The 22,609-nt window shown below is 43.5% G+C and overlaps 1 protein-coding gene across 1 annotated transcript in view; it reads right to left on the reverse strand.

Annotated features, from left to right (window-relative positions):
- Positions 1–21,811, reverse strand: part of LOC139262907 (non-selective voltage-gated ion channel VDAC1) — a 42,496-nt gene extending 20,685 nt beyond the window's left edge. Inside the window, exons 1-3 of the mRNA XM_070878188.1 lie at positions 21,703–21,811; positions 2,648–2,719; positions 1,390–1,439 (exon numbers count right to left, since the gene is read on the reverse strand). Coding sequence (XP_070734289.1) covers positions 1,390–1,439; positions 2,648–2,719; positions 21,703–21,793 — 213 coding nt within the window. The 5' untranslated portion in view covers positions 21,794–21,811. The remainder of the gene's footprint in view (positions 1–1,389; positions 1,440–2,647; positions 2,720–21,702) is intronic.
- Between the last annotated feature and the right edge of the window lie 798 nt (positions 21,812–22,609).

Consider the following 22,609-nt stretch of genomic DNA (forward strand, 5'->3'; position numbering starts at 1 on the left):
TTTATTACAAGAGGATTTGAGTATAAGAGTAAAGACATCGTACTGCAATTATATAGGGTCCTGGTGAGACCGCACCTGGAGTATTGTGTACAATTTTGGTCTCCTTACCTACTTGCCATAGAGGGAGTGAAATGAAGGTTCACCGGACTGATTCCGGGGATGGGGGATTGTCCTATGAGGAGAGATTCAGTAGACGAGGCCAATATTCTCGAGTTCAGAAGAATGAGGTGTGACATCATTGAAACATACAAAATTCTTACAGGGCTTGACAGGGTAATTGCAGGGATGATGTTTCCTCTGTCTGAAGAAACAGGGGTCACAGTCTCAGAATAAGGGGTCGGCCATTTAGGACTGAGATGAGGAGAAACTTCTTCACTCCGAGGGTGGTGATTTTTTGGAATCTCTACTCCAGTGTGCTGTGGAGGCTTAGTCTTTGAATATAATCAAGACAGAAATCGATAGATTTTGGGATATTAAGGGAATCAAGAGATATGGGGATAGTGCAGGAAAGTGGAGTTGAGGTAGAAGATCAGCCATGATCTCATCGAATGGCAGAGCAGGCTCGAGGAGTCGAATGCCTACTCCTGCTCCTAATTCTTATGTTCTTGTGTTAATCCCTCAATATCCTTACCTAACAAAAATCTACCAATCTCAGTTTTGAAATTTTCAATTGACCTAGCCCAACAGCTTTGTGAGGGAGATTCAGATTTCCACTAACTTCTCTGTGAACAACTGCTTCCTGGCATCACCCCTGAATGGCCCGACTCGAATTATAAGGCTATGCCTCTTTGTACTGGACTCCTTCACCAGATGAAATAGTTTCTCCCTGGCAAATCCTTCAATCACTTTAAACACCTCAATTAGATCACCTCTTAATCTATCGTAATCTTCTATACTCAAGGGAATACAAGCCCAGTTTATGCAATCTATCCTCATAATTGAATCCTTATAGCTCCAATATTATTCTGGTGAATCTGTGTTGTACCCCCTCCAAACCAATGTATCCTTCCTTAGGTGTGGTGCCCAGAACTGAACATAGTACTCCAGCTGCAGTTTAACCAGAATGTTATAGATCTGTAGCATACTTCCACCACTCTTTGCAATTGCCTTTAGTTACAACAGAGAACATTAAAGCAAGTAAGTGAATCAGCCACTGTGGAATATTTTCCTCTTACTCTCCTTAATGGTCAATATGTCTAACAACCAGATGTATTGCATCGTACAAATCAAAACTGCAATGCACAATTCTTGAGAATACATTATTCTGAGACTAGACACAGACCTGAAAGATTAATGGTTACCAGTACGACATTATAAAACAAGCAGATTCAACAGAATGGAATTAAATGAAATGAGGTTATCAGTTACTTTTCTTACTATGGTACTTACCAGTCCATTTTCTGACTTAGTTTTCAAGTCAAGCTTTATTAAACCAAATCCTGTAAGAGATCAAAGATAGATTTAAGATTTTCAGTTTTCAGAATGTTTTAATTGGTCAGCCACATTATATGCAGTACATTTACTAATTAAACAAAATCAAAACTGCAACAAATTATAGCTATATATGTAATTAAGCATAACAACCACATTGGCCTAGAAATTGCGGTCGGAGCGTGCCTCCGAAGTACGCCACCAGCCTGCGAAACAATTCCGAAATTACCTGCTGGTGGCCAGGCTGCAGAGAGTTGCAATCTCGGGCCTACAGGCGGAGGGCAGTGTAAAGGCCCACGAATCCCAGGGATGCAGGCAGTTCGGAAGCGTCCTTGGGATCACATGGATCCGGTCCTCCAATGACGAGAGGATTCCATTGCAATCGTTTATGATGGGAAACCCCTAATGATATGCAATGGAATCCCTAAATAATTATACAATGTACAGAAATCTAAAATTATACAATGTACTGAATGCAATTTTATTCGTAAGGTCCTTCATCGCACCAACCTTAGTAAATTTAATCCGGGCCAATATTTGCATAAACTCATGTAAAGTGTATGTGCATAATTTTGGATTTTTAAATGTTTTATTTAAGCGTTATATATACCCTTACACTGATGCAAGCATGCCCTTCACCTGCTTTTACCAGCAGTAAGAGTTGCTGGGCAGTTGTTGGCAAATAGCCCAACACTGCACCAGAAATACTCAATTTTCAGGCAGTTCGGATAACCTGTCAAAGCGTACCATGACAGATCACAAGTTCCGGATTACGTGCATGAGCAAGCGAACTTCTGGAGCCTTTCAAATGGATTACAATGCCGTATTTGCCATCACTGAGACCACAATTTCAGGGCCATTATCTTTAAACAATGGCTCATCACAATGGCTATCAGTTTGCAACACAGCTGCATCAAAACTTGTACACACGTCTTTTGGCCCAGTTGACTCAACTAAGGAAACTGGATTTCAGTACACAAAGCTGTTCATCACATTGAAAGTGACCCGACAACCATTCCCATCCCCCCTCAAACAAAATCTCAGGGGTGATGCCAAACTAAACTGTGTTTCATTATGCCACCAAAAGTGAGCAATGGCATATAGCGAAGTGCACGGGTAAACACCAGACTTTGTGTAATGATCCACACAAACTTTAGAAACAAACAGCTGCTGCAGACAGGGCCTGTACCATACTTTTTAATATTGTCTCCCTTACCATAGCCTTTGGTGAAAACATCTTTGGCAGATTTTCCAAGATCTGCGTAAGTTGGTGGAACTGCCATTTTATCTGGAAAAGAAACACACAACAGTGATGCTCATCTCAGTGACCACTGTCTAACAATCAGATGTCTTTGTCAGTTATAACCACAATCTCAACTTGCTGTTTTTAATCTACTGACAATTGTCATTTGAAGCTTGCCATTGATTATGACCAAAGTACTATCATTAAACCACACACAGCCCTTGCTACCTAATCCTGGTGGCAAAAATATTAGAACATTAACCAGTAAAAGCAGGTGGTAATACAAGAATCCTAGAGATCATTCCCAGGAGCATAATGCATTTTGATTTGCAACTGACAAAGTGCAGTTTTAGCATTTCCCTAAGGTTGGTTAACTAGTACATTATATAATTATATATATATATAAAGAAATGTATATATATATATATATACACACATACACACACTATATATATTAATTTTTTATATATATATATATATATATATATATATATATACATATTTTGGTAAACTGCAAGTTTTCACCTGAATAATTGTTACAGAATCACTGCATATTACCTCCTTCAATGTGAATCATAAATACAGGTCATCACCAATCCAGAGAATATTGGTATATCAACACCTGCTCTGACCATCACTGGAGAGAAGCACAAAACTAAATACCACATTGTACATTTAAAAAAAATAAGCTCTCCATATCGATTTCACGTTTATATCAAGGTTTAGATAAGTTATCATCATAGGCAGTCCCTCGAAATAGAGGATGACTTGCTTCCACTCAAAGTGAGTTCTCAGGTGACTGTACAGTCCAATGCAGGAATTACAGTCTCTAACAGATGGGACAGACTGTGGTTAAAGGAAAGGGTGGGGAGCCTGGTTTGCCGCACGCTCCTTCCGCTATCTGCGCTTGTTTTCTACATGTTCTCAGCGATGAGACTCGAGGTGTTCGGCGCCCTCCCGGATGCTCTTCCTCCATTTCGAGCGGTCCTAGGCCAGGGATTCCCAGGTGCCGGTGGGGATGTTATCAAGGAGGCTTTGAGGGTGTCCTTGAAACGTTCCTCTGCCCACCTGGGGCTCGCTTGCCGTGTAGGAGTTCCAAGTAAAGCGCTTGCTTTGGGAGTCTCGTGTCAGGCATGAGGACGATGTGGCCCGCCCAGCAGAGCTGGTCGAGCGTGGTCAGTGCTTCGATGATGGCCTGAGCGAGAACGCTGACATTGGCGCGTCCATCCTCCCAATGGATTTGCAGTTATAAACTATTTATATAAACTATATAAAAAAGTTATAAACTATTTGTGTATCATCCGAACCCCCTTGATTAGACCAGTATAACAGACATCTTTTCATTTGGGAAGGAAGCAACAATTCAACTAATGTACAAGCAGCATGTCCAGTTTTGGCTCCCATAAATGAAGGATAGCAAGGCTCTGGAAAAGGGTGCAGAGTACAGCAACCAAGGTAACACGAAATACTGATCTTTTGTGTTAAAATTCGAAACTTAGTTACTTATGTTGGAGAAGCAAACGACTAAGAGGTAGGATTGCAAACCTGGGAATTACCAGGAATAGGGAATGAATCTCCGGGCACTGCTGCCAACAGCCTGGGAGAACTTTCCACTTTAAATTTTCCATCGCAGTAACCGCCTTCTCTGGACAGTTGCATCACTGGCTGCTGCCGCAGGAGGAGCTTCCAGCTCAGGTGACATCACAACCCCTCTGCCAGAGAGAGCCACCCCCTTACCTTGGGGTAACGGGAAATGGAACAGGCTGATTGCCAGGAATCTGGGCAGGAGACCTAGACGAAGCAGGGAGAGATGCAAGACTAGGGTGCACAGGGACTAAGGGGCAGGGAATTAGGGCGCAGTGGAAGACTTAGGAATAGAGCTCGTGGAGAGGGAAATGGGAGTCGGGAACGGGGCTCCGGGGAAAGGGGGTCAGGAGATAGAGTGACAGGGGAATGGTGATTGGGGGAGGGGGGAGGTGGAAATTAGGAGAGAGGGGGAGAAACTGAGGAATGAGATAGGCTTGTGGCCCAGCATTTCCTGCAGTGGAGGAATATTCAGCAATGTGGTGAGTGGGAGACACTATGAGGGGAGAGAGATGGAGCCTGTTAAAAGTAGCACGGACTGGGAAGCCTGACCACACCTTGTATTGTGCAGGGGAATTCTGGCTATAATTACAGGATGAGGATCAGTGGATTATATGATTACTAGTTACATAGGATATTGGGGCATTACACCCATTATTACCAGCTATATATAGATCAATGAGTTATTGTATTACTGTTGGTTGTGAGGGGAATCAGAGTGTTCCCTGTATTACTAGTAGTTATCGATGCAATTTCAGTGAATTACTGTTAGTTACTGGTGGAATCAAAATTCCTACAACCTCTGGTTTCCCCCTGCAAATCCATCCTCCATCGTCTGCTTTCCCTCTTCGCCACATTCAGCTTTCGTTCTTCGCCTGGTCGTAGGTGGCCACCTGGTCTCTAAACTTCTCGCACAACATCTTCTGGCGTGAAACTGCAAGCAAAGATACTCAACCACAGAGGGCTCAACCTTTAGAGCATAAATACAGTAACATTTGCAGATGTCTTGCGGTCAGCTGTCATCAGACCTTTTAGGAATACCTCCAACCAGAGTTGGTAATCCTACTTAGAGGGGATGGGAGTATAATTTCTAAAATTATGAGGGATTAGATTGATTGTTCGAATGGGATGATAAGACTGGAAGTGACATCTATAAAATGATACGGAAAATTTAGGTTAGATAGCAGCCAAAGGTTAATAACTTTGTACACTGCTGAGAGATGTACTGAGTATAGAGTCATTGCAGTTCCTTAAAAGGGGCAAATATCAAAGAAGAATACAGTTCCAATTATCATGGGAAAGTTGCTCGTCAGTTGTAATTGCAATGAATTATAGACAACTGCAATTACCTAGGGCTTTCTTGATTGCCTCACTATAGAATCATAGAACGGTTACAGCATGGAAGGCAGCCATTCGGCCCATCGAGCCCATGCCAACTCTCAGCTAGTCCCACTCCCCTGACCTTTCCCCTGCCATTTTTTTTCCTTCAGATACTTATCCAACTTCCTTTTGAAAGATAAGATTGAGTCTGCCTCCATCACCATTTCAAGCAGTGCATTCCAAATCCCAACCACTCGCTCTGTAAAAATGTTTTTTCTTACGTCGCCTTTGGTTCTTTTGCCTAAATCTGTCTCCTCTGGTTCGCGACACTTCTGCCAATGGGAACAGTTTCTCTCTATCTACTCTGTCCAGACCCCTCATGATTTTGAGCAGCTCTATCAAATCTCCTCTCAATCTTCTCTGCTCCAAGGAGAACAACCCCAGCTTACAGGAGAACATAACATAAGAAATAGGAGCCCGAGTAAGCCATAAGGCCCCTCGAGCATGCTACGCCATTCAATATCATGGCTGATCCTATCATGGACTCAGGTCCACTTCCCCACCCGCTCCCCATAACCCCTTATCCCCTTATCGTTTAAGAAACTATCTATTTCTGTCTTAAATTTATTTAATGTCCCAGCTGCCACAGCTCCCTGAGGCAGCGAATTCCACAGATTCACAACCCCCGAAGAAATTTCTCCTCATCACAGTTCTAAATGGGCAGTCCTTTATCCCAAGATCATGCCCTCTAGTTCTAGTCTCCCCCACCAGTGGAAACATCATCTCTGCATCCACCTTGTCAAGCCTCCTCATAATCTTATATGTTTCGATAAGATCACCTCTCATTCTTCTGAATTCCCATGAGTAGAGGCCCAACCTACTCAACCTTTCCTCATAAGTGAACCCACTCATCCCCGAGATCAACCTAGTGAATCTTCTCTGAACTGGCTCCAAAGCAAGTATATCCTTTCGTAAATATGCAAACCAAAACTGCACACAGTATTCCAGATGTGGCCTCACCAATATCGTGTACACCTGTAACAAGACTTCCCTGCTTTTATTCTCCATCCCCTTTGCAATAAAGGCCAAGATGCCATTGGCCTTCCTGATCACTTGCTGTACCTGCATTCTATCATTTTGTGTTTCATGCACAAGTACCCCCAGGTCCCATTGTACTGCAGCACTTTGCAATCTTTCTCCATTTAAATAATAACTTGCTCTTTGATTTTTTTCTGCCAAAGTGCATGACCTCTCATTTTCCAACATTATACGCCATCTGCCAAATTCTTGCCCATTCACTTAGCCTGTCCATGTCCTCCTCACACATTACCCTTCCTCTCATCTTTGTATCGTCGACAAACTTGGCTACATTACACTCAGTCACCTCTTCCAAGTCGTTAATATAGATTGTAAATAGTTAGGGTCCCAGCACTGATCCCTGCGGCACCCCACTCGTTACTGATTGCCAACCAGAGAATGAACCATTTATCCTGACTCAGTTTTCTGTTTGTCAGCCAATCTTCTATCCATGCTAATATATTACCCCCCTACTTTTATCTTGTGCAGTAACCTTATGTGGCACCTTGTCAAATACCTTCTGGAAGTCCAAATACACCACATCCACTGGTTCCCCTTTATCCACCCTGTCTGTTACATCCTCAAAGAATTCCAGTAAATTTATCAAACATGACTTCCTCTTCATAAATCCATGTTGACTTTGCCTGACTAAATTTTGCTTTTCCAAATGTCCTGTTACTGCTTCTTTAATAATGGATTGCAACATTTTCCCAACCACAGGTGTTAGGCTAACTGGTCTATAGTTCCCTGCTTCTCCAGTCTATAAACGCAACTGAAGTCCCTCATTCCTGGAATCATCCTCTTAAATCTTTTCTGCACCTTCTCCAAGGCCTTTACATCCTTTCTGAAGTGTGGTGCCCAGAATTGGACACAGTACTCCAGTTGGGGCTGAACCAGTGTTTTATACAGGCTCATCATAATTGCCACACTTTTGTACTCTATACCTCTATTTATGAAGCTCGGGATCCCATAAGTCTTTTTAATTGCTTTCTCAACCTGCTCTGCCACTTTTGACGATTAGTGCACACGTAAGAACATAAGAAATAGGAACAGGAGTAGGCCATACGGCCCCTCGAGCTTGCTCCGCCATTCAATAAGATCATGGCTGATCTGATCATGGACTCAGCTCCACTTCCCCGCCCACTCTCCATTACCCCTTATCCCCTTATTATTTAAGAAACTGTCTATTTCTGTCTTAAATTTATTCGATGTCCTAGCTTCCACAGCTCTGAGGCAGCAAATTCCACAGATTTACAACCCTCCGGAGAAGAAATTTCTCCTCATCTCGGTTTTAAATGGACGGCCCCTTATTCTAAGATCGTGACCTCGAGTTCTAGTTCCGCCCATCAGTGGAAACATCCTCTCTGCATCCACCTGGTCAAGCCCCCTCATAATCTTATACATTTCGATAAGATCACCACTCATTCTTCTGAATTCCAATGAGTAGAGGCCCAATATACTCAACCTTTCCTCATAAGTCAACCCCCTCATTCCCAGAATCAACCTAGTGAACCTTCTCTGAATTGCCTCCAAAGCAAGTATATCCTTTCATAAATATGGAAACCAAAACTGCACGTAGTATTCCAGGTGTTACCTCACCAATACCTTATATAACTGTAGCAAGACTTCCCTGCTTTTATACTCCATCCCCTTTGCAATAAAGGCCAAGATGACATTGGCCTTCCTGATCACTTGCTGTAGCTGCATACTATCCTTTTGTGTTTCATGCACAAGTACCCCCAGGTCCCACTGTACTGCGACACTTTGCAATCTTTCTCCATTTAAATAATAACTTGCTCTTTGATTTTTTTTCTGTCAAAGTGCACGACCTCACTTTCCGACATTATACTCCATCTGCCAAATTTTTGCCCACTCACTTAGCCTGTCGATGTCCTTTTGCAGATTTTGGGTCCCCTCCTCACACATTGCTTTTCCTCCCATCTTTGTATCATCAACAAACGTTACACTCAGTCCCTCCTTCCAAGTCGTTAATATAGATTGTAAATAGTTGGGGTCCCAGCACTGATCCCTGTGGCACCTCACTAGTTACTGGTTGGCAACCAGAGAATGACCCATTTATCCCAAAACTCTTGTTCTTTGTTGGTTAGCCAATCCTCTATCCATGCTAATATATTACCCCCAACCCCGTGAACTTTTATCTTGTGCAGTAACTTTTTACATGGCACCTTGTCAAATGCCCCCAGGTCTCTCTGTTCATGCGTCTCCTTTAGGATTGTATTATTTGGTTTATATGTCTTCTCCTCATTCTTTCTACCAAAATGCATCACTTCACACTTTTCTGCATTGAATTTCATCGGCTGTGTGTCCACCCATTTCACCAGCCTGTCTTGCCTTCCTGAAGTCCATCACTCCTCCTCACTGTTCACTATACTTCCAAGTTTTGTGACATATGCAAATTTTGAAATTGTGTCCCACAACCAAGTCATTAATATATATATATATATATATATCTCAAAGGCAGTGGTCCTAGAACCGATCCCTGGGGAACACCACTGTATACCTTCCTCCAGTCCAAAAAACAACCATTCACCACTACTCTCTATTGCCAGTCATTTAGCCAATTTCAGATCCAGGCTGCTACAATCCCTTTTATTCCATGGGCTTCAACTTTGCTGGCAAGCCTATTATGTTGCATTTTGTTGATCACTTTTTGGAAATCCATGTACACTACGTCAACCACATTACCCTCATCAACCGTTAGCTCATCAAAATACTCAATCAAGACGATTGAACACTATTTGCCTGCAACACATCTGTGCTGGCTTTCCTTAATTAATCCACACCAAGTGACTTTTAATTTTGTCCCTGATTACTATTTGTAAAAGCTTCCCCACTACCGAGGTTAAACTGACTGGCCTGTAGTTGCTGGGTTTATCTTTGTACCCTTTTTTGAAAAATAGTGTAACATTTATAATTTTCTAGTCCTCTGGCACCACCCACGTTACAATAGAGGATTGGAATATTATGACCACTACCTCTGCGATTTCCGTCCTCAATTTCCTCAGAATCTTAGGATGCATCCCATCCGCTCCTGGTGATTTATCTACTTTAAGCACAGCCAGCCTTTCTAATATCTCCTCTTTATCAATTGTTATCCTATCTCCTCCTTCACTATGTCCATGGCAGCATTCTCTGCCTTGGTGAAGACAGATGCAAAGCACTCGTTTAGAACCTCAGCCATACCCCTCTGCCTCCATGCATACATCTCCTTTTTGGTCCCAATTGGCCCCTCTTACTACCCTTTTACTATTTATTGGAAAAGAACTATCAAAGGTTTATCTGAATTGGTTTCAAATTTTTGTTAAAACAGTTTTTTTAAACCTCTCAGTAGGAAGCATTACTAGGAGGTGGAAGTGTGCAGTGTGTAAGGCTGCACCGTTAACTGAATGGGGGCGGGGGGGAAGGGAAGGCTTGATGGGCTGATGGCAATTTCTCACCCTTCCAACCCGGGGCCATTGTTCAAGGATGCTCGAGCGAGAGTACGTTGTGCAACGTCAGCCCATTGTCCTTGGGCGAGACAGCATTCCATTATTCAGGGAAGCTCTCCTGCTCCGGCAGTAAAAAAGATCATCAAGGTCCAGGTCAGTGATTGGAGCATGGGCAAGTACTGAAGGAGGGCGAGGTCGGGGCGAAGGAGCAGCGAGAGATTGTAGAGGGACGTGATCGGGGCCCAGAAGAGGCGAGGGCCCAGGGGCAGCACGGGCCAGCCCACACTGCGATGTGTGTGCGCACTAGGTCCGTGCAGCAGAGCTGGTCTCCAGTCGTCTTGGTTAACTCTTGCTACTGGACCAAGACCTAGCTCTGTCAAGCCCATGTGGTGGCTGGTGTGCAATGGTCACCACACATTAAAAAAAATCCAAGCACAGGCATCTTCCACCCTTCAAGATTTAGTTCGGACCTGGAATTTTAGGTCCTTCATTGAAACACTTGTGAACTTTTTGACATGGAAGCAAGTCATCCTCAATTCTAAGGATAAGGGGTAAGCCATTTAGGACCGAGATGAGGAGAAACTTCTTCACCCAGAGAGTGGTGAACCTGTGGAATTCTCTACCACAGAAAGTTGAGGCCAATTCAATAAATATATTCAAAAAGGAGTTATGTATTTCTTACTACTAGCGGGATCAAGGGGTATGGCGAGAAAGCAGGAATGGGGTACTGAAGTTGCATGTTCAACCATGAACTCATTGAATGGCGGTGCAGGCTCGAAGGGCCAAATGGCCTCATCCTGCACCTATTTTCTATGTTTCTATGTCTATGTTTCTATGATTTGAGGGACTGCCTATGATGATTATACATTGGCATCCTTACTTTTGCAGTTGGGTCAGGTTTGGGTAAACTTAAATAAATAAGCAATTATTTTCTAGGTAACCGTCCCAAGACAGATACAGACTCCTTCAGCCACAGCATACATAGAATTAACAAAATTGTCGCCAAAATTTCAAAGTAAGAGGAATTTCCAACAGATCTGCATTATTCTCTCCCTTTACTCCTTACCCGAGAGCAGTGGCAACTTGCTTTTGAGACCCACAGGCAGTAGCTGCCCTCTAGTACCTCACTCAAGTGGCCATTTTCTTGAGTGAGCCTGGACAAGTACTAACACACTATTCGACTATAGAGGCACCATACCCCTAACTGACCTTGCTTTCAACTGACATCCAACACATACACCCATCAAGCATGTTGCTGATCTGATGCGAGACTGCATAATACTAGAACAGCATTTTTAAACCGCAAGTCTTTTTTAAAAAAACTCAATTTTTCCTTCGACTCCTTAAGCAATTATTTATAGTGGAGTACAGTTGCCAGCAGTTCTTTGGCACTCTACTTTAGTGAGCATTCATGTGTTAACTTCAGAAGTTTTGCCCCCAAGTTTCGTGCCGCGGCGAAAACGGCGCACCTCCGAGCTGGGCGCCTGTTTTTCGCGCCGAAAACTGCGCAAAAAAAAAAGTCCGATATTCTGTCTGCTTGGCGCGGCACGCTCATCGCAGCAGGGGGCAGAGCCTAACACTCGCGCCGATTTTCTAAGTAGTAGGGGGCGGGTACAATTTAAATTAGCCTTCAGCCTTCGTGGTGCCGGCAACCCTGCGCATGCACGCAGTCTCACACAAACATTGGCACTCGGCCATTTTTAAAAATACTGCAGAAAAAGTGAAGATTTGTTTCTTGGACCCGTGCAAAGGCTTGTAATTTAATTTTTTTTGATATTTCTGTGTGTGAGGGAGTGCTTTTAGCAGCACTGCTGAATAAATCACCTGCTGAAATCAGTGAGTTCAGCTTTTCACTGCTAAACTTGCAGAACCGGTGCTGCATTGATGCATGCAAAGTAAGGACTGTGTTCGGAGAAATAAGAGTGCCAATTCAACTTTGCAATAATACGTGGTGTTGACAATGCAGCACCCATTCTGCAAATTTAAATATAAAACTGTCGATGTGGCTGCCTCTCCCTGTCCAAATGGCCTCAGTCCCCCTCACAGCTCGAAGGCTGCTGCTGTATCTTCGGCTGCCGGCCAGCCACTGACGCCGCTGATATCCTATGGCCGAATGGCCTCACATCCGTCCGCTGCTGATTCTTTGGCTGCCGGCCAGCCACTGACATCTCATGGCCGAATGGCCTCGGGTCCGTCCAGTGCTGCTTCTTCGCGGCCAGCCACGAAGAGAATGAAGGCCTGCCTCAAGCACTGCAGCTCAGCTCAAAGCTTGTTGCCGCTGCCGTCGAGACACTGACGCCACACCGCTGCCTGTCTCCAACATGAAAGGCCTGCCTGAAGCACTTTCACACAGGTAGGAACATGGTTTATTTAATCTTTTCTTTGCTTATACATTTTTATTCAGGTTGGATTTATTTGTATAATATTTGTATAAGTATAACTAAGGATTGATTGTAGAATTTAATGACTTCCCTTCCCTCCCCCCACCTCGTTCCCTACGCCTAATTTGTAACCTACGCCTGATTTTCTAAAGTATAGACAAGGTTTTTTCCAGTGTACAAAAATCTTCACTTACTCCATTCTAAGTTAGTTTGGAGTAAGTTTTCACTCACGAAACTTTGAAATCAGGCGTAAGTGGCCCCCTTTTGAAAAAAAAAATTCTGTTCCAAAGTGAAACTGTTCTACCTGACTAGAACTGGAGCAAACTAAATGTGGAGAATTCCGATTTCTAAAGACACTCCGTTCTACACCAGTTGCTCCTAAAAATCAGGAGCAAATCATGTGGAAACTTGGGGCCTAAGGGAGCATCACAGCTGAGCCCAATCTTGTCCTCATTCACCATCAACATATCTGCATTTTCAACAGAGAGTCAGTGGATAAAGATTACAAAAGGGCAGCCTAGCTGATGGTTTTCCTAGTTAGCCCAGAGGTGAACTATAGCATCCCTGCTGCCACCTTAGTTCAAATCAGCTAACTGAACATACTGGTACTGGTGTGGTAGTGGGCCCTGGTTTATGGAGCCCAGTGCCACACTGAGCACTGCATTTACTCAGAGCCACCAAAGAAGCTCGGCACCTCCCATTTCTATCACAGCAGTGGAGACAGAGATTTTAAGAGTATAACTATTCATCTTAAAACAGAAGCATCCAGCACAGCAGAATAAATAATAATCTTGCACCACTGGTGCAATGCATGGTCTCTGAACCATAAAGTTTCATTGCAGCTCTAAAACTCAGATTACATCAGAAGAAATACATTGCAAAAGTGTGAATCACCATGTAATTAAATCATCCAAATCGCCAAATGTACCACAGCTCAGTAATGCCACATTGCTCAAGTTATTTCTTTCATAGTATTCCACTATTCTGCCCCTGCACATGTTTCCACAGATAGTGAATTCTATTTCTTAGTTGAACTGCCAAATTGCCTGCTTCAACAAAGCAGCAAGACAGCCCAACCCAGCAAAAAAAAGCCAAGTTCTATGCGTCAATATCAGTTGAGCCGGGAATGAAGACTAATATTTAGATCGCGGCAAACACTGTAGAAATCAGGCAATTTGTAGCACTTGGAAATTGCAGCATTTAGAAGGATAACATTCTTCAGCAAATTGGAACAAAATTCCAAATTAAGCCAGTATACACTGTTTATATCCAAACAGGAAATGAAACTGGTAATAAGGATTTTAATCCATGAAAATTTGCAATATTTAGAAACATAGAAAATAGGTGCAGGACTAGGCCATTCGGCTCTTCGAGCCTGCACTACCATTCAATATGATCATGGCTGATCATGCAGTTTCAGTACCACATTCCTACTTTCTCTCCATACCCTTTGATCCCTTTAGCCGTAAGGGTCACATCTAACTCCCTTTTGAACATATCTAACAAACTGGCCTCAACAACTTTCTGTGGTAGAGAATCCCACAGGTTCACAATTCTGAGTGAAGAAGTTTTTCCTTATCTCGGTCCTAAATGGCTTACCCCTTATCCTTAGACTGTGACCCCTGGTTCTGGACTTCCCAAACATCGGGAACATTCTTCCTGCATCTAACCTGTCCAATCCCGTCAGAATTTTATATGTTTCAATGAGATCCCCTCTCATTCTTCTAAATTCCAGTGAATATAAGCCTAGTCGATGCAGTCTTTCTTCACGTCAGTCCTGCCATCCCGGGAATCAGTCTGATGATCTTCGCTGCACTCCCTCAAGCAAGAATGTCCTTCCTCAGATTAGACGACCAAACTGTACACAATATTCAAGGTGTGGCCTCACCAAGGCCCTGTACAACAGCAGTAAGACCTCCCTGCGCCTATACTCAATTTCTCTCGCTATGAAGGCCAACATGCCATTTGCCTTCTTCACTGCCTGCTGTACTTGCATGTCAACTTTCAATGACTGATGTACCATGACACCCAGATCTCGTTGCACCTCCCTTTTTCCTGATCGGTCACCATTCAGATAATATTTTGCCTTCCTGTTTTTGCCACCAAAGTGGATAACCTCACACTTATCTACATTATAAGGTGGCTCAACCGTGGCTATCAAGCGAAATCAGGGATAGCATTAAAGCCAAGGAAGTGGCATACAAATTGGCCAGAAATAGCAGCGAACCTGGGGACTGGGAGAAATTTAGAACTCAGCAGAGGAGGACAAAGGGTTTGATTAGGGCAGGGAAAATGGAGTACGAGAAGAAGCTTGCAGGGAACATTAAGACGGATTGCAAAAGTTTCTATAGATATGTAAAGAGAAAAAGGTTAGTAAAGACAAACGTAGGTCCCCTGCAGTCAGAATCAGGGGAAGTCATAACGGGGAACAAAGAAATGGCAGACCAATTGAACAAGTACTTTGGTTCGGTATTCACTGAGGAGGACACAAACAACCTTCCGGATATAAAAGGGTTCGGAGGGTCGAGTAAGGAGGAGGAACTGAGGGAAATCCTTATTAGTCGGGAAATTGTGTTGGGGAAATTGATGGGATTGAAGGCCGATAAATCCCCAGGGCCTGATGGACTGCATCCCAGAGTACTTAAGGAGGTGGCCTTGGAAATAGTGGATGCATTGACAGTCATTTTCCAACATTCCATTGACTCTGGATCAGTTCCTATCGAGTGGAGGGTAGCCAATGTAACCCCACTTTTTAAAAAAGGAGGGAGAGAGAAAACAGGGAATTATAGACCGGTCAGCCTGACATCAGTAGTGGGTAAAATGATGGAATCAATTATTAAGGATGTCATAGCAGTGCATTTGGAAAGAGGTAATATGATAGGTCCAAGTCAGCATGGATTTGTGAAAGGGAAATCATGCTTGACAAATCTTCTGGAATTTTTTGAGGATGTTTCCAGTAGAGTGGACAAGGGAGAACCAGTTGATGTGGTATATTTGGACTTTCAGAAGGCTTTCGACAAGGTCCCACACAAGAGATTAATGTGCAAAGTTAAAGCACATGGGATTGGGGGTAGTGTGCTGACATGGATTGAGAACTGGTTGTCAGACAGGAAGCAAAGAGTAGGAGTAAATGGGGACTTTTCAGAATGGCAGGCAGTGACTAGTGGGGTACCGCAAGGTTCTGTGCTGGGGCCCCAGCTGTTTACATTGTGCATTAATGATTTAGACAAGGGGATTAAATGTAGTATCTCCAAATTTGCAGATGACACTAAGTTGGGTGGCAGTGTGAGCTGCGAGGAGGATGCTATGAGGCTGCAGAGCGACTTGGATAGGTTAGGTGAGTGGGCAAATGCATGGCAGATGAAGTATAATGTGGATAAATGTGAGGTTATCCACTTTGGTGGTAAAAACAGAGAGACAGACTATTATCTGAATGGTGACAGATTAGGAAAAGGGGAGGTGCAAAGAGACCTGGGTGTCATGGTACATCAGTCATTGAAGGTTGGCATGCAGGTACAGCAGGCGGTTAAGAAAGCAAATGGCATGTTGGCCTTCATAGCGAGGGGATTTGAGTACAGGGGCAGGGAGGTGTTGCTACAATTGTACAGGGCCTTGGTGAGGCCACACCTGGAGTATTGTGTACAGTTTTGGTCTCCTAACCTGAGGAAGGACATTCTTGCTATTGAGGGAGTGCAGCGAAGGTTCAGCAGACTGATTCCCGGGATGGCGGGACTGACCTATCAAGAAAGACTGGATCAACTGGGCTTGTATTCACTGGAGTTCAGAAGAGTGAGAGGGGACCTCATAGAAACGTTTAAAATTCTGACGGGGTTAGACAGGTTAGATGCAGGAAGAATGTTCCCAATGTTGGGGAAGTCCAGAACCAGGGGACACAGTCTAAGGATAAGGGGGAAGCCATTTAGGACCAAGATGAGGAGGAATTTCTTCACCCAGAGAGCGGTGAACCTGTGGAATTCTCTACCACAGAAAGTTGTTGAGGCCAATTCACTAAATATATTCAAAAAGGAGTTAGATGAAGTTCTTACTACTAGGGGAATCAAGGGGTATGGTGAGAAAGCAGGAATGGGGTACTGAAGTTGCATGTTCAGCCATGAACTCATTGAATGGCGGTGCAGGCTAGAAGGGCCGAATGGCCTACTCCTGCACCTATTTTCTATGTTTCTATACTGCATCTGCCATGCATTTGCCCACTCACCTAACCTGTCCAAGTCACCCTGCAGCCTCTTAGCATCCTCCTCACAGCTCACACTGCCACCCAGCTTAGTGTCATCTGCAAACTTGGAGATATTACACTCAATTCCTTCATCTAAATCATTGATGAGCCAAAGGCCAAACAGCAAAACTAATGAACTTTAGGATTGTATGCTGCAGATGAGCATTAAGAAAAGGTCAATGCTGCAACTTCACATTTTTAGTTGCCATTCATAGCCATTATACTGTACTATCCTTTTAATTTGTATTCCCAGAGCCAGCTCACTGTATTGATGCTATTAGCCAGTGGCAGACACGTAGATCGAGTTAAAACTAGTTTTGAGTCAGTCACTGGCTATGGCCAATGCTGAGTGCTTGCTCCTGGAATTTAAACTTAACACAGTATTAAAAGCTGCTGTAGTTGGGTGAAGCGTGACATTCACGGTTTATAAAACCACCTGAACTTCTCGACTACAACATTTTAATCAACCTCTGCTATCCATTATTCTATGTATTGTGTATTTGGCTTCATTAACGAAGAACTTTATATAGCACTTTTCACAACCTCAGGACTTGCCAAAGTGCTTCATTCAATGAAGTACTGTTGAATTGACATCCCGAAGTGCTGAACCTCAGTGTACTGCTCAACACTGAATTCACCTTCCTTCCCCATGTTCGATCCATCAAAACCACTTTCTTTTGCCTCCATATAACTCGCATCTGCCCCTACCTTTCCCCTACTGTAGAAACCATTATTCACACCTTTATCAGCTCAAGGCTCAAGTTCTCCAACATTCTCTTTCTAGTCTCCATCTCCACAAACTACAACTCATCCAAAATGACACAGCTCACATTCTCATCCAAGCTCCACTGGTTCCTTGTGCTCCATCCAATTGACCAAGATTTTCATTCTTGCTGTCAATTCTATCCATGGCTTTGCCCCATCCAACCTTAGCTATCTCTTCCAGCTGTACATCTCTGCAGAGATTTGCCACTCATCTGACATCAACTAACTCCCTTTTCCCAACCCCCTCTGAACCGCAACAGTGGCAATCCCTTTAGCCATTGTGCCCCCATCATCTGGAACTCTCTCCTCCAGCATTTCCAGTCATGTTTGACCTTGCCATCAAAAGTCTCCCACAAAGCACTCTCTTCACCAATTTATTCATGTCCCCAGCCTCGCTTCCTCTCCAGCTTGCTATCTACTCTGTAAAACACAGACATCTCTGAAAGGAGGCTATAGAAATATGAACGGTTATTGTGAAGAGCATGTACATTGTAGGATTAGCATAATAGAACTGTATGAAAGCACCATTAACAAAAGCTGAGCGCTTTCCATGCTGGACTAATGAACCTCTGTGCTCTTCAGGGGAAACACTCAAGAAAAGGTTTTTATGTTGAAATATTTGACTAAAATGCTACAAGCACACTATAAAATAAACTACCCGAGTAGCCAGCATTTGAAACTTACTGCTACAAGTGCAGATTGGCTCAGTGGCAAACGAGCAGCATCAACTAGATTTATCGCAATGTGACAGTGTAAACTCCATTATCTAACATAATAGAGGGAACCTCCCCAGTAGATAATGGAAATCGTTAGAAAATCAAGAGTTCCCTAATTTTGTTCTCATAGATGCTCAATCAATACCTGAGACGACAAATGAAATACAAATAGCAAACTGGCTTTAATCTTTTTGGGGCTGTTAAATTAAGTTGTCAGTCAGGAGATTTGCATTAGTGGGTTCTGCAACAAGCTATTTACCATTTGTTTCGATCTCCAAATTCTCATTTTACTATTTGCGGCCAGAATGACAGGTTGGTGATCTTTTACTTTGTACTCTCCCACTCTAAGTGGCCATTAGGTACATAAAAACACCCGGGTTGATTCATGCTTTCTCCCTTCATGTAATCGTTTTATACCCTTATACAATCTCATGTCTCGTACCTCTGAATTCGTCTGAAAGACTAAGAAACATGTCCTAATCAATGCCTAACCATTTACCTGGAACGGTAGCATGGTGGTTATATTACTAGTAATCCAGAGGCGTGAACTAATGATCCAGAAACACAAGTTCAAATCCCACCATGGCAGCTGGGGAATTTCAATTCAGTTAATTAAATAAATCTGGAATAAAACGCTAGCATCAGTAATGGTGATCATGAAACTATTGGATTGTTGTAAAAACTGTCGTGTAGGGAAGGAAATTTGCCCTCCTTACCTGGTCTGGGCTATATGTGCTCCAGACCCACAGCAATGCGGTTGTCCTCAAATGGCATAGCAAGCCATTCAGTTGTGATAGACCGCTACAGAAAATAAAACCGGACGGACCACCTGGCATCGACTTCGTACAAGACAACGACACACCCAGCCCAGTCGACACTGCAAAGTCCTCCTCACTAACATCTGGGGCTAGAATTTCCCCAGTGCCCGATTGCTGCCCAAAAAACCGTTAAGGCTGGGATTATCACCGCTGACGAAAGCTTCCCGTCCAAAAAATAAAAAAATCAGCCCAGCCAAAAATATAGGTCTTGCACCCCCAATCTGGGTGGAAAAGCGCAATTTCAGCTAAATTCGGAGGTGCCTAAAGAAAATGTCGAAAAATAAAAAATCTAGAAAAATTCTCATGGTTTCAGATCAAGCATGGGCAAGGAAACCTCCTGCTGCTTACCACTTACCAACCTCCCACAATGGATGAATCAGTACTCCTCCATGTTGAACATCACTTGGAAGAAGCACTGAGGGTAGCAAGAATGTATTACGGGTGGGAGACTTCAATTCATCACCAAGAGTGGCTCAGTAGCACCACTACTGACCGAGCTCTGAAGGGCATAACTGCTAGACTGGGCCTAAGGCAGGTGGTGAACCAACACAAGAGCAAAACCTACTTAACCTCGTCCTTGTGATATATTCACAGAGCACAGCACACACAGCTCCTAACATGGCAGGCAGTTCCCTCTTGGAAGTCTCCGGAATCTGCCTGGTTCTGTTTATTATTAACTCTGCAGTTGCAGTACACAATACGTCCACATCCACAGTGTGGAGCTACAAATATTACAGTCCTCATCAATCCATCTGTCACAGATGCATCTGTCCAGGACAGCATTGGTAACAGTGACCATCGCACAGTCATTGTGGAGACGAAGCACCGTCTTCATACGGAGGACACCCTCCACCGTGTTGTGTCTCACTGCCACCGTGCTAATTGGATTGATTCAGAACAGATCAAGCAGCTCAAAATTGAGCATCCATGAAGTGCTGTGGGCCATCAATAGCAGCATTGTATTCCATCGCAATCTGTAACCTCAGATTATTTTCCTTTCTTGCACAAGTTTGACCAGCTCCTTTAATCTCCATGTCCATTATTACACTGTATCTAACATCTTGTGGCAGTGGTTCAAAGAGAAGGCCGACCAACCCCTTCTCAAAGACAATTAGGGATGAGCAATAAATGCCAGCTTTGCCATTCATACCAGAGAATGGCATAAAACTAATGATGCAACTTGGTTAGTCACAACATGAAATACACCTGATAATCACAAGCATCATCTACTGATTTAGATGTGGCTCATAATGCCAGCTCAGTGATATTATTACTTAAATCCCTCTGCTCGCATGAAAAATCAATCTTGAGGGGGCAGCCTATGGAGCACCTCCATTCAAAATTCTAAAAATGTCAAATAGCACCGCGGTGTCTTAACTATGTAGTTTTACTGCAAGGGAGCAGATGCAATGGAGAACACAGGTACAGAAAACTAACAATATTTGAATATATTCATGAATAAAAATGTTACAATGGTTTGCTGAATTAAGGCCTAGTATCTCTGCCCAACTTAAACATCATTACTTATCTCATTTTTTAGAAAAAAAAACATGGAATGATGGAACATCCCAACACTGCAAATAACCATAGAGCATGCTGCACTTCCTAAATAAAAAATATATAATCTACTGATTTGTTAAACAAGCCTAAACATTAAAAAGGACATGCATATAGGTATTGATGCTTGCTATTTCCTCCCTTTGTCAATATTCAAAATTGTAGGTTAAAGGTAGACATTTGGGGGGACCCTTACCCACCCTCAATTCAAAACCATGAAGGTTCTTTTAAACTTCCTTTCTGGTGACATTATGAATACTGGCCTCTTAGCAGCATTCTGAATATTTCTCACCAGGAACAAGTTCTAACTGAAATGTTTAGGTGAGAGCAATTGGAGACCTGTATCGCAATGCAGGGCAGAAGATGTTATGTTTTTAGTTTCTGTAGTGACTTAATGTTAAAGTTTCAATCTGAGATTCAGACATGGATATTTGCAAATGTCACCCTAACACTGCTACAGCTGGGAAGTTAGTTGCCCGTTCCAAAGTTGGAATTATTTTTCGTTTACGTGTAGCAAAATGATCTGCAAGGCTCAACACACTGGGTAACCGAACGGGATAGAGTATATTTAGAGTAGAACTTGTAACAAAAGTAAAATAAATTGTAAATCGCTAAACTCGAGGGTAACTTTTACGAATACAGCAGGAAAGACCTAGTACTTACAAACACGGCGATACTTAACATTTACAATGTTACAAAGCCTTTTGGCCAAGAGATATGCAATAGCTGTCAGCGTCCCAACCTTTCCTGCTCTTAAAGGTCACACGCCAGCCGCCTTGCAATAAACCCCCGCCCCCCTACCCCGGGAGCTGCACACATTGACCCTCTTGCAAAAATATACAGCGGCCACCTTTAACCAGCTCTGCTCCGCCATGGCTGGAAGCTCGAGGCCGAGGGAAAGGTTCAGGTAATGCCGGGGAAGACGGACAGGCACGATGCCTTCTCCTTACTCATGGTCACGGCCTTTTAAAAAAAAATCTACTCAGCAACCTTCAGAGGAACACGGGCTCCTCCCACTATCCCTGAATATAAATATATATATGTGGGTGTGTGTGTATATATATATATATATATATATTGTTTCGGCCTTTCTCCGGTGTATAGGCTGCACAAAGGCCCATACGTACCGCTGAAGGGGATCCAGCAGACGGCAATCTCCGACCGACCGACAGCACACACTGGCCCAGAGAGAGCGAGCGAGGGAGCACGACTGCCCATGCGTGGGATAGCTAAGGAGGTCATCGAGCAGCGCAAGCGCAGACAGGGAGAGGCGGCACTTGCAGCAGGAGAAGCTCCAGCCACTGCTCTGGAGTGTTGGAATGTTCACTGTTACACAGAAACAGACCATGCCAGCCTTTATGCTGCCCTCAGAGCCTCCTCCCTCAGCTAACTCTATCAGCATAACCCTTCTCTCCCTCATTATTCTTTTCCAGCCTCTTAAATGCACCCACGCTATTCGCTTCAACCACTCCCTGTGGTTGTCACAACGCAGAGCAACTTTGGATGACGATATTTACGACTAAGGAAGATCCAGCACAATCGACCTATTCACCCATAGTCCCTCCATTGCTGTATATAATTGTTAAACGGTTCTAGTATTTTCTTTACCTTCTGCCCTGTCAGGTGGACGTAAAGGACCCATGGCACTATTTCAAAGAGGAGGGGAGTTAACCCAGGTGTCCTAACCAAAATTTAGCCCTCAACATCGCTAAAACATTATCTGCTGATTATCACATTTCTGTTTGTGGAGGAACACAGTAATCTCAGGATTGTAGAGCTGGAGGAGGTTACAGAGATAAGAACTTAAGAAATAGGAACAGGAGAAGGCCATACAGCTCCTCGAGCCTGCTCCGCCATTCAATAAGATCATGGCTGATCTGATCATGGACTCAGCTCCACTTCCCCGCCCGCTCCCCATAACCCCTTATCGCCTTATCATTTAAGAAACTGTCTATTTCTGTCTTAAATTTATTCGATGTCCCAGCTTCCACAGCTCTCTGAGGCAGCAAATTCCACAGATTTACAACCCTCTGA

Source organism: Pristiophorus japonicus, chromosome 4 (assembly GCF_044704955.1).
Source record: "Pristiophorus japonicus isolate sPriJap1 chromosome 4, sPriJap1.hap1, whole genome shotgun sequence".
Lineage (NCBI taxonomy): Eukaryota > Metazoa > Chordata > Chondrichthyes > Pristiophoridae > Pristiophorus > Pristiophorus japonicus.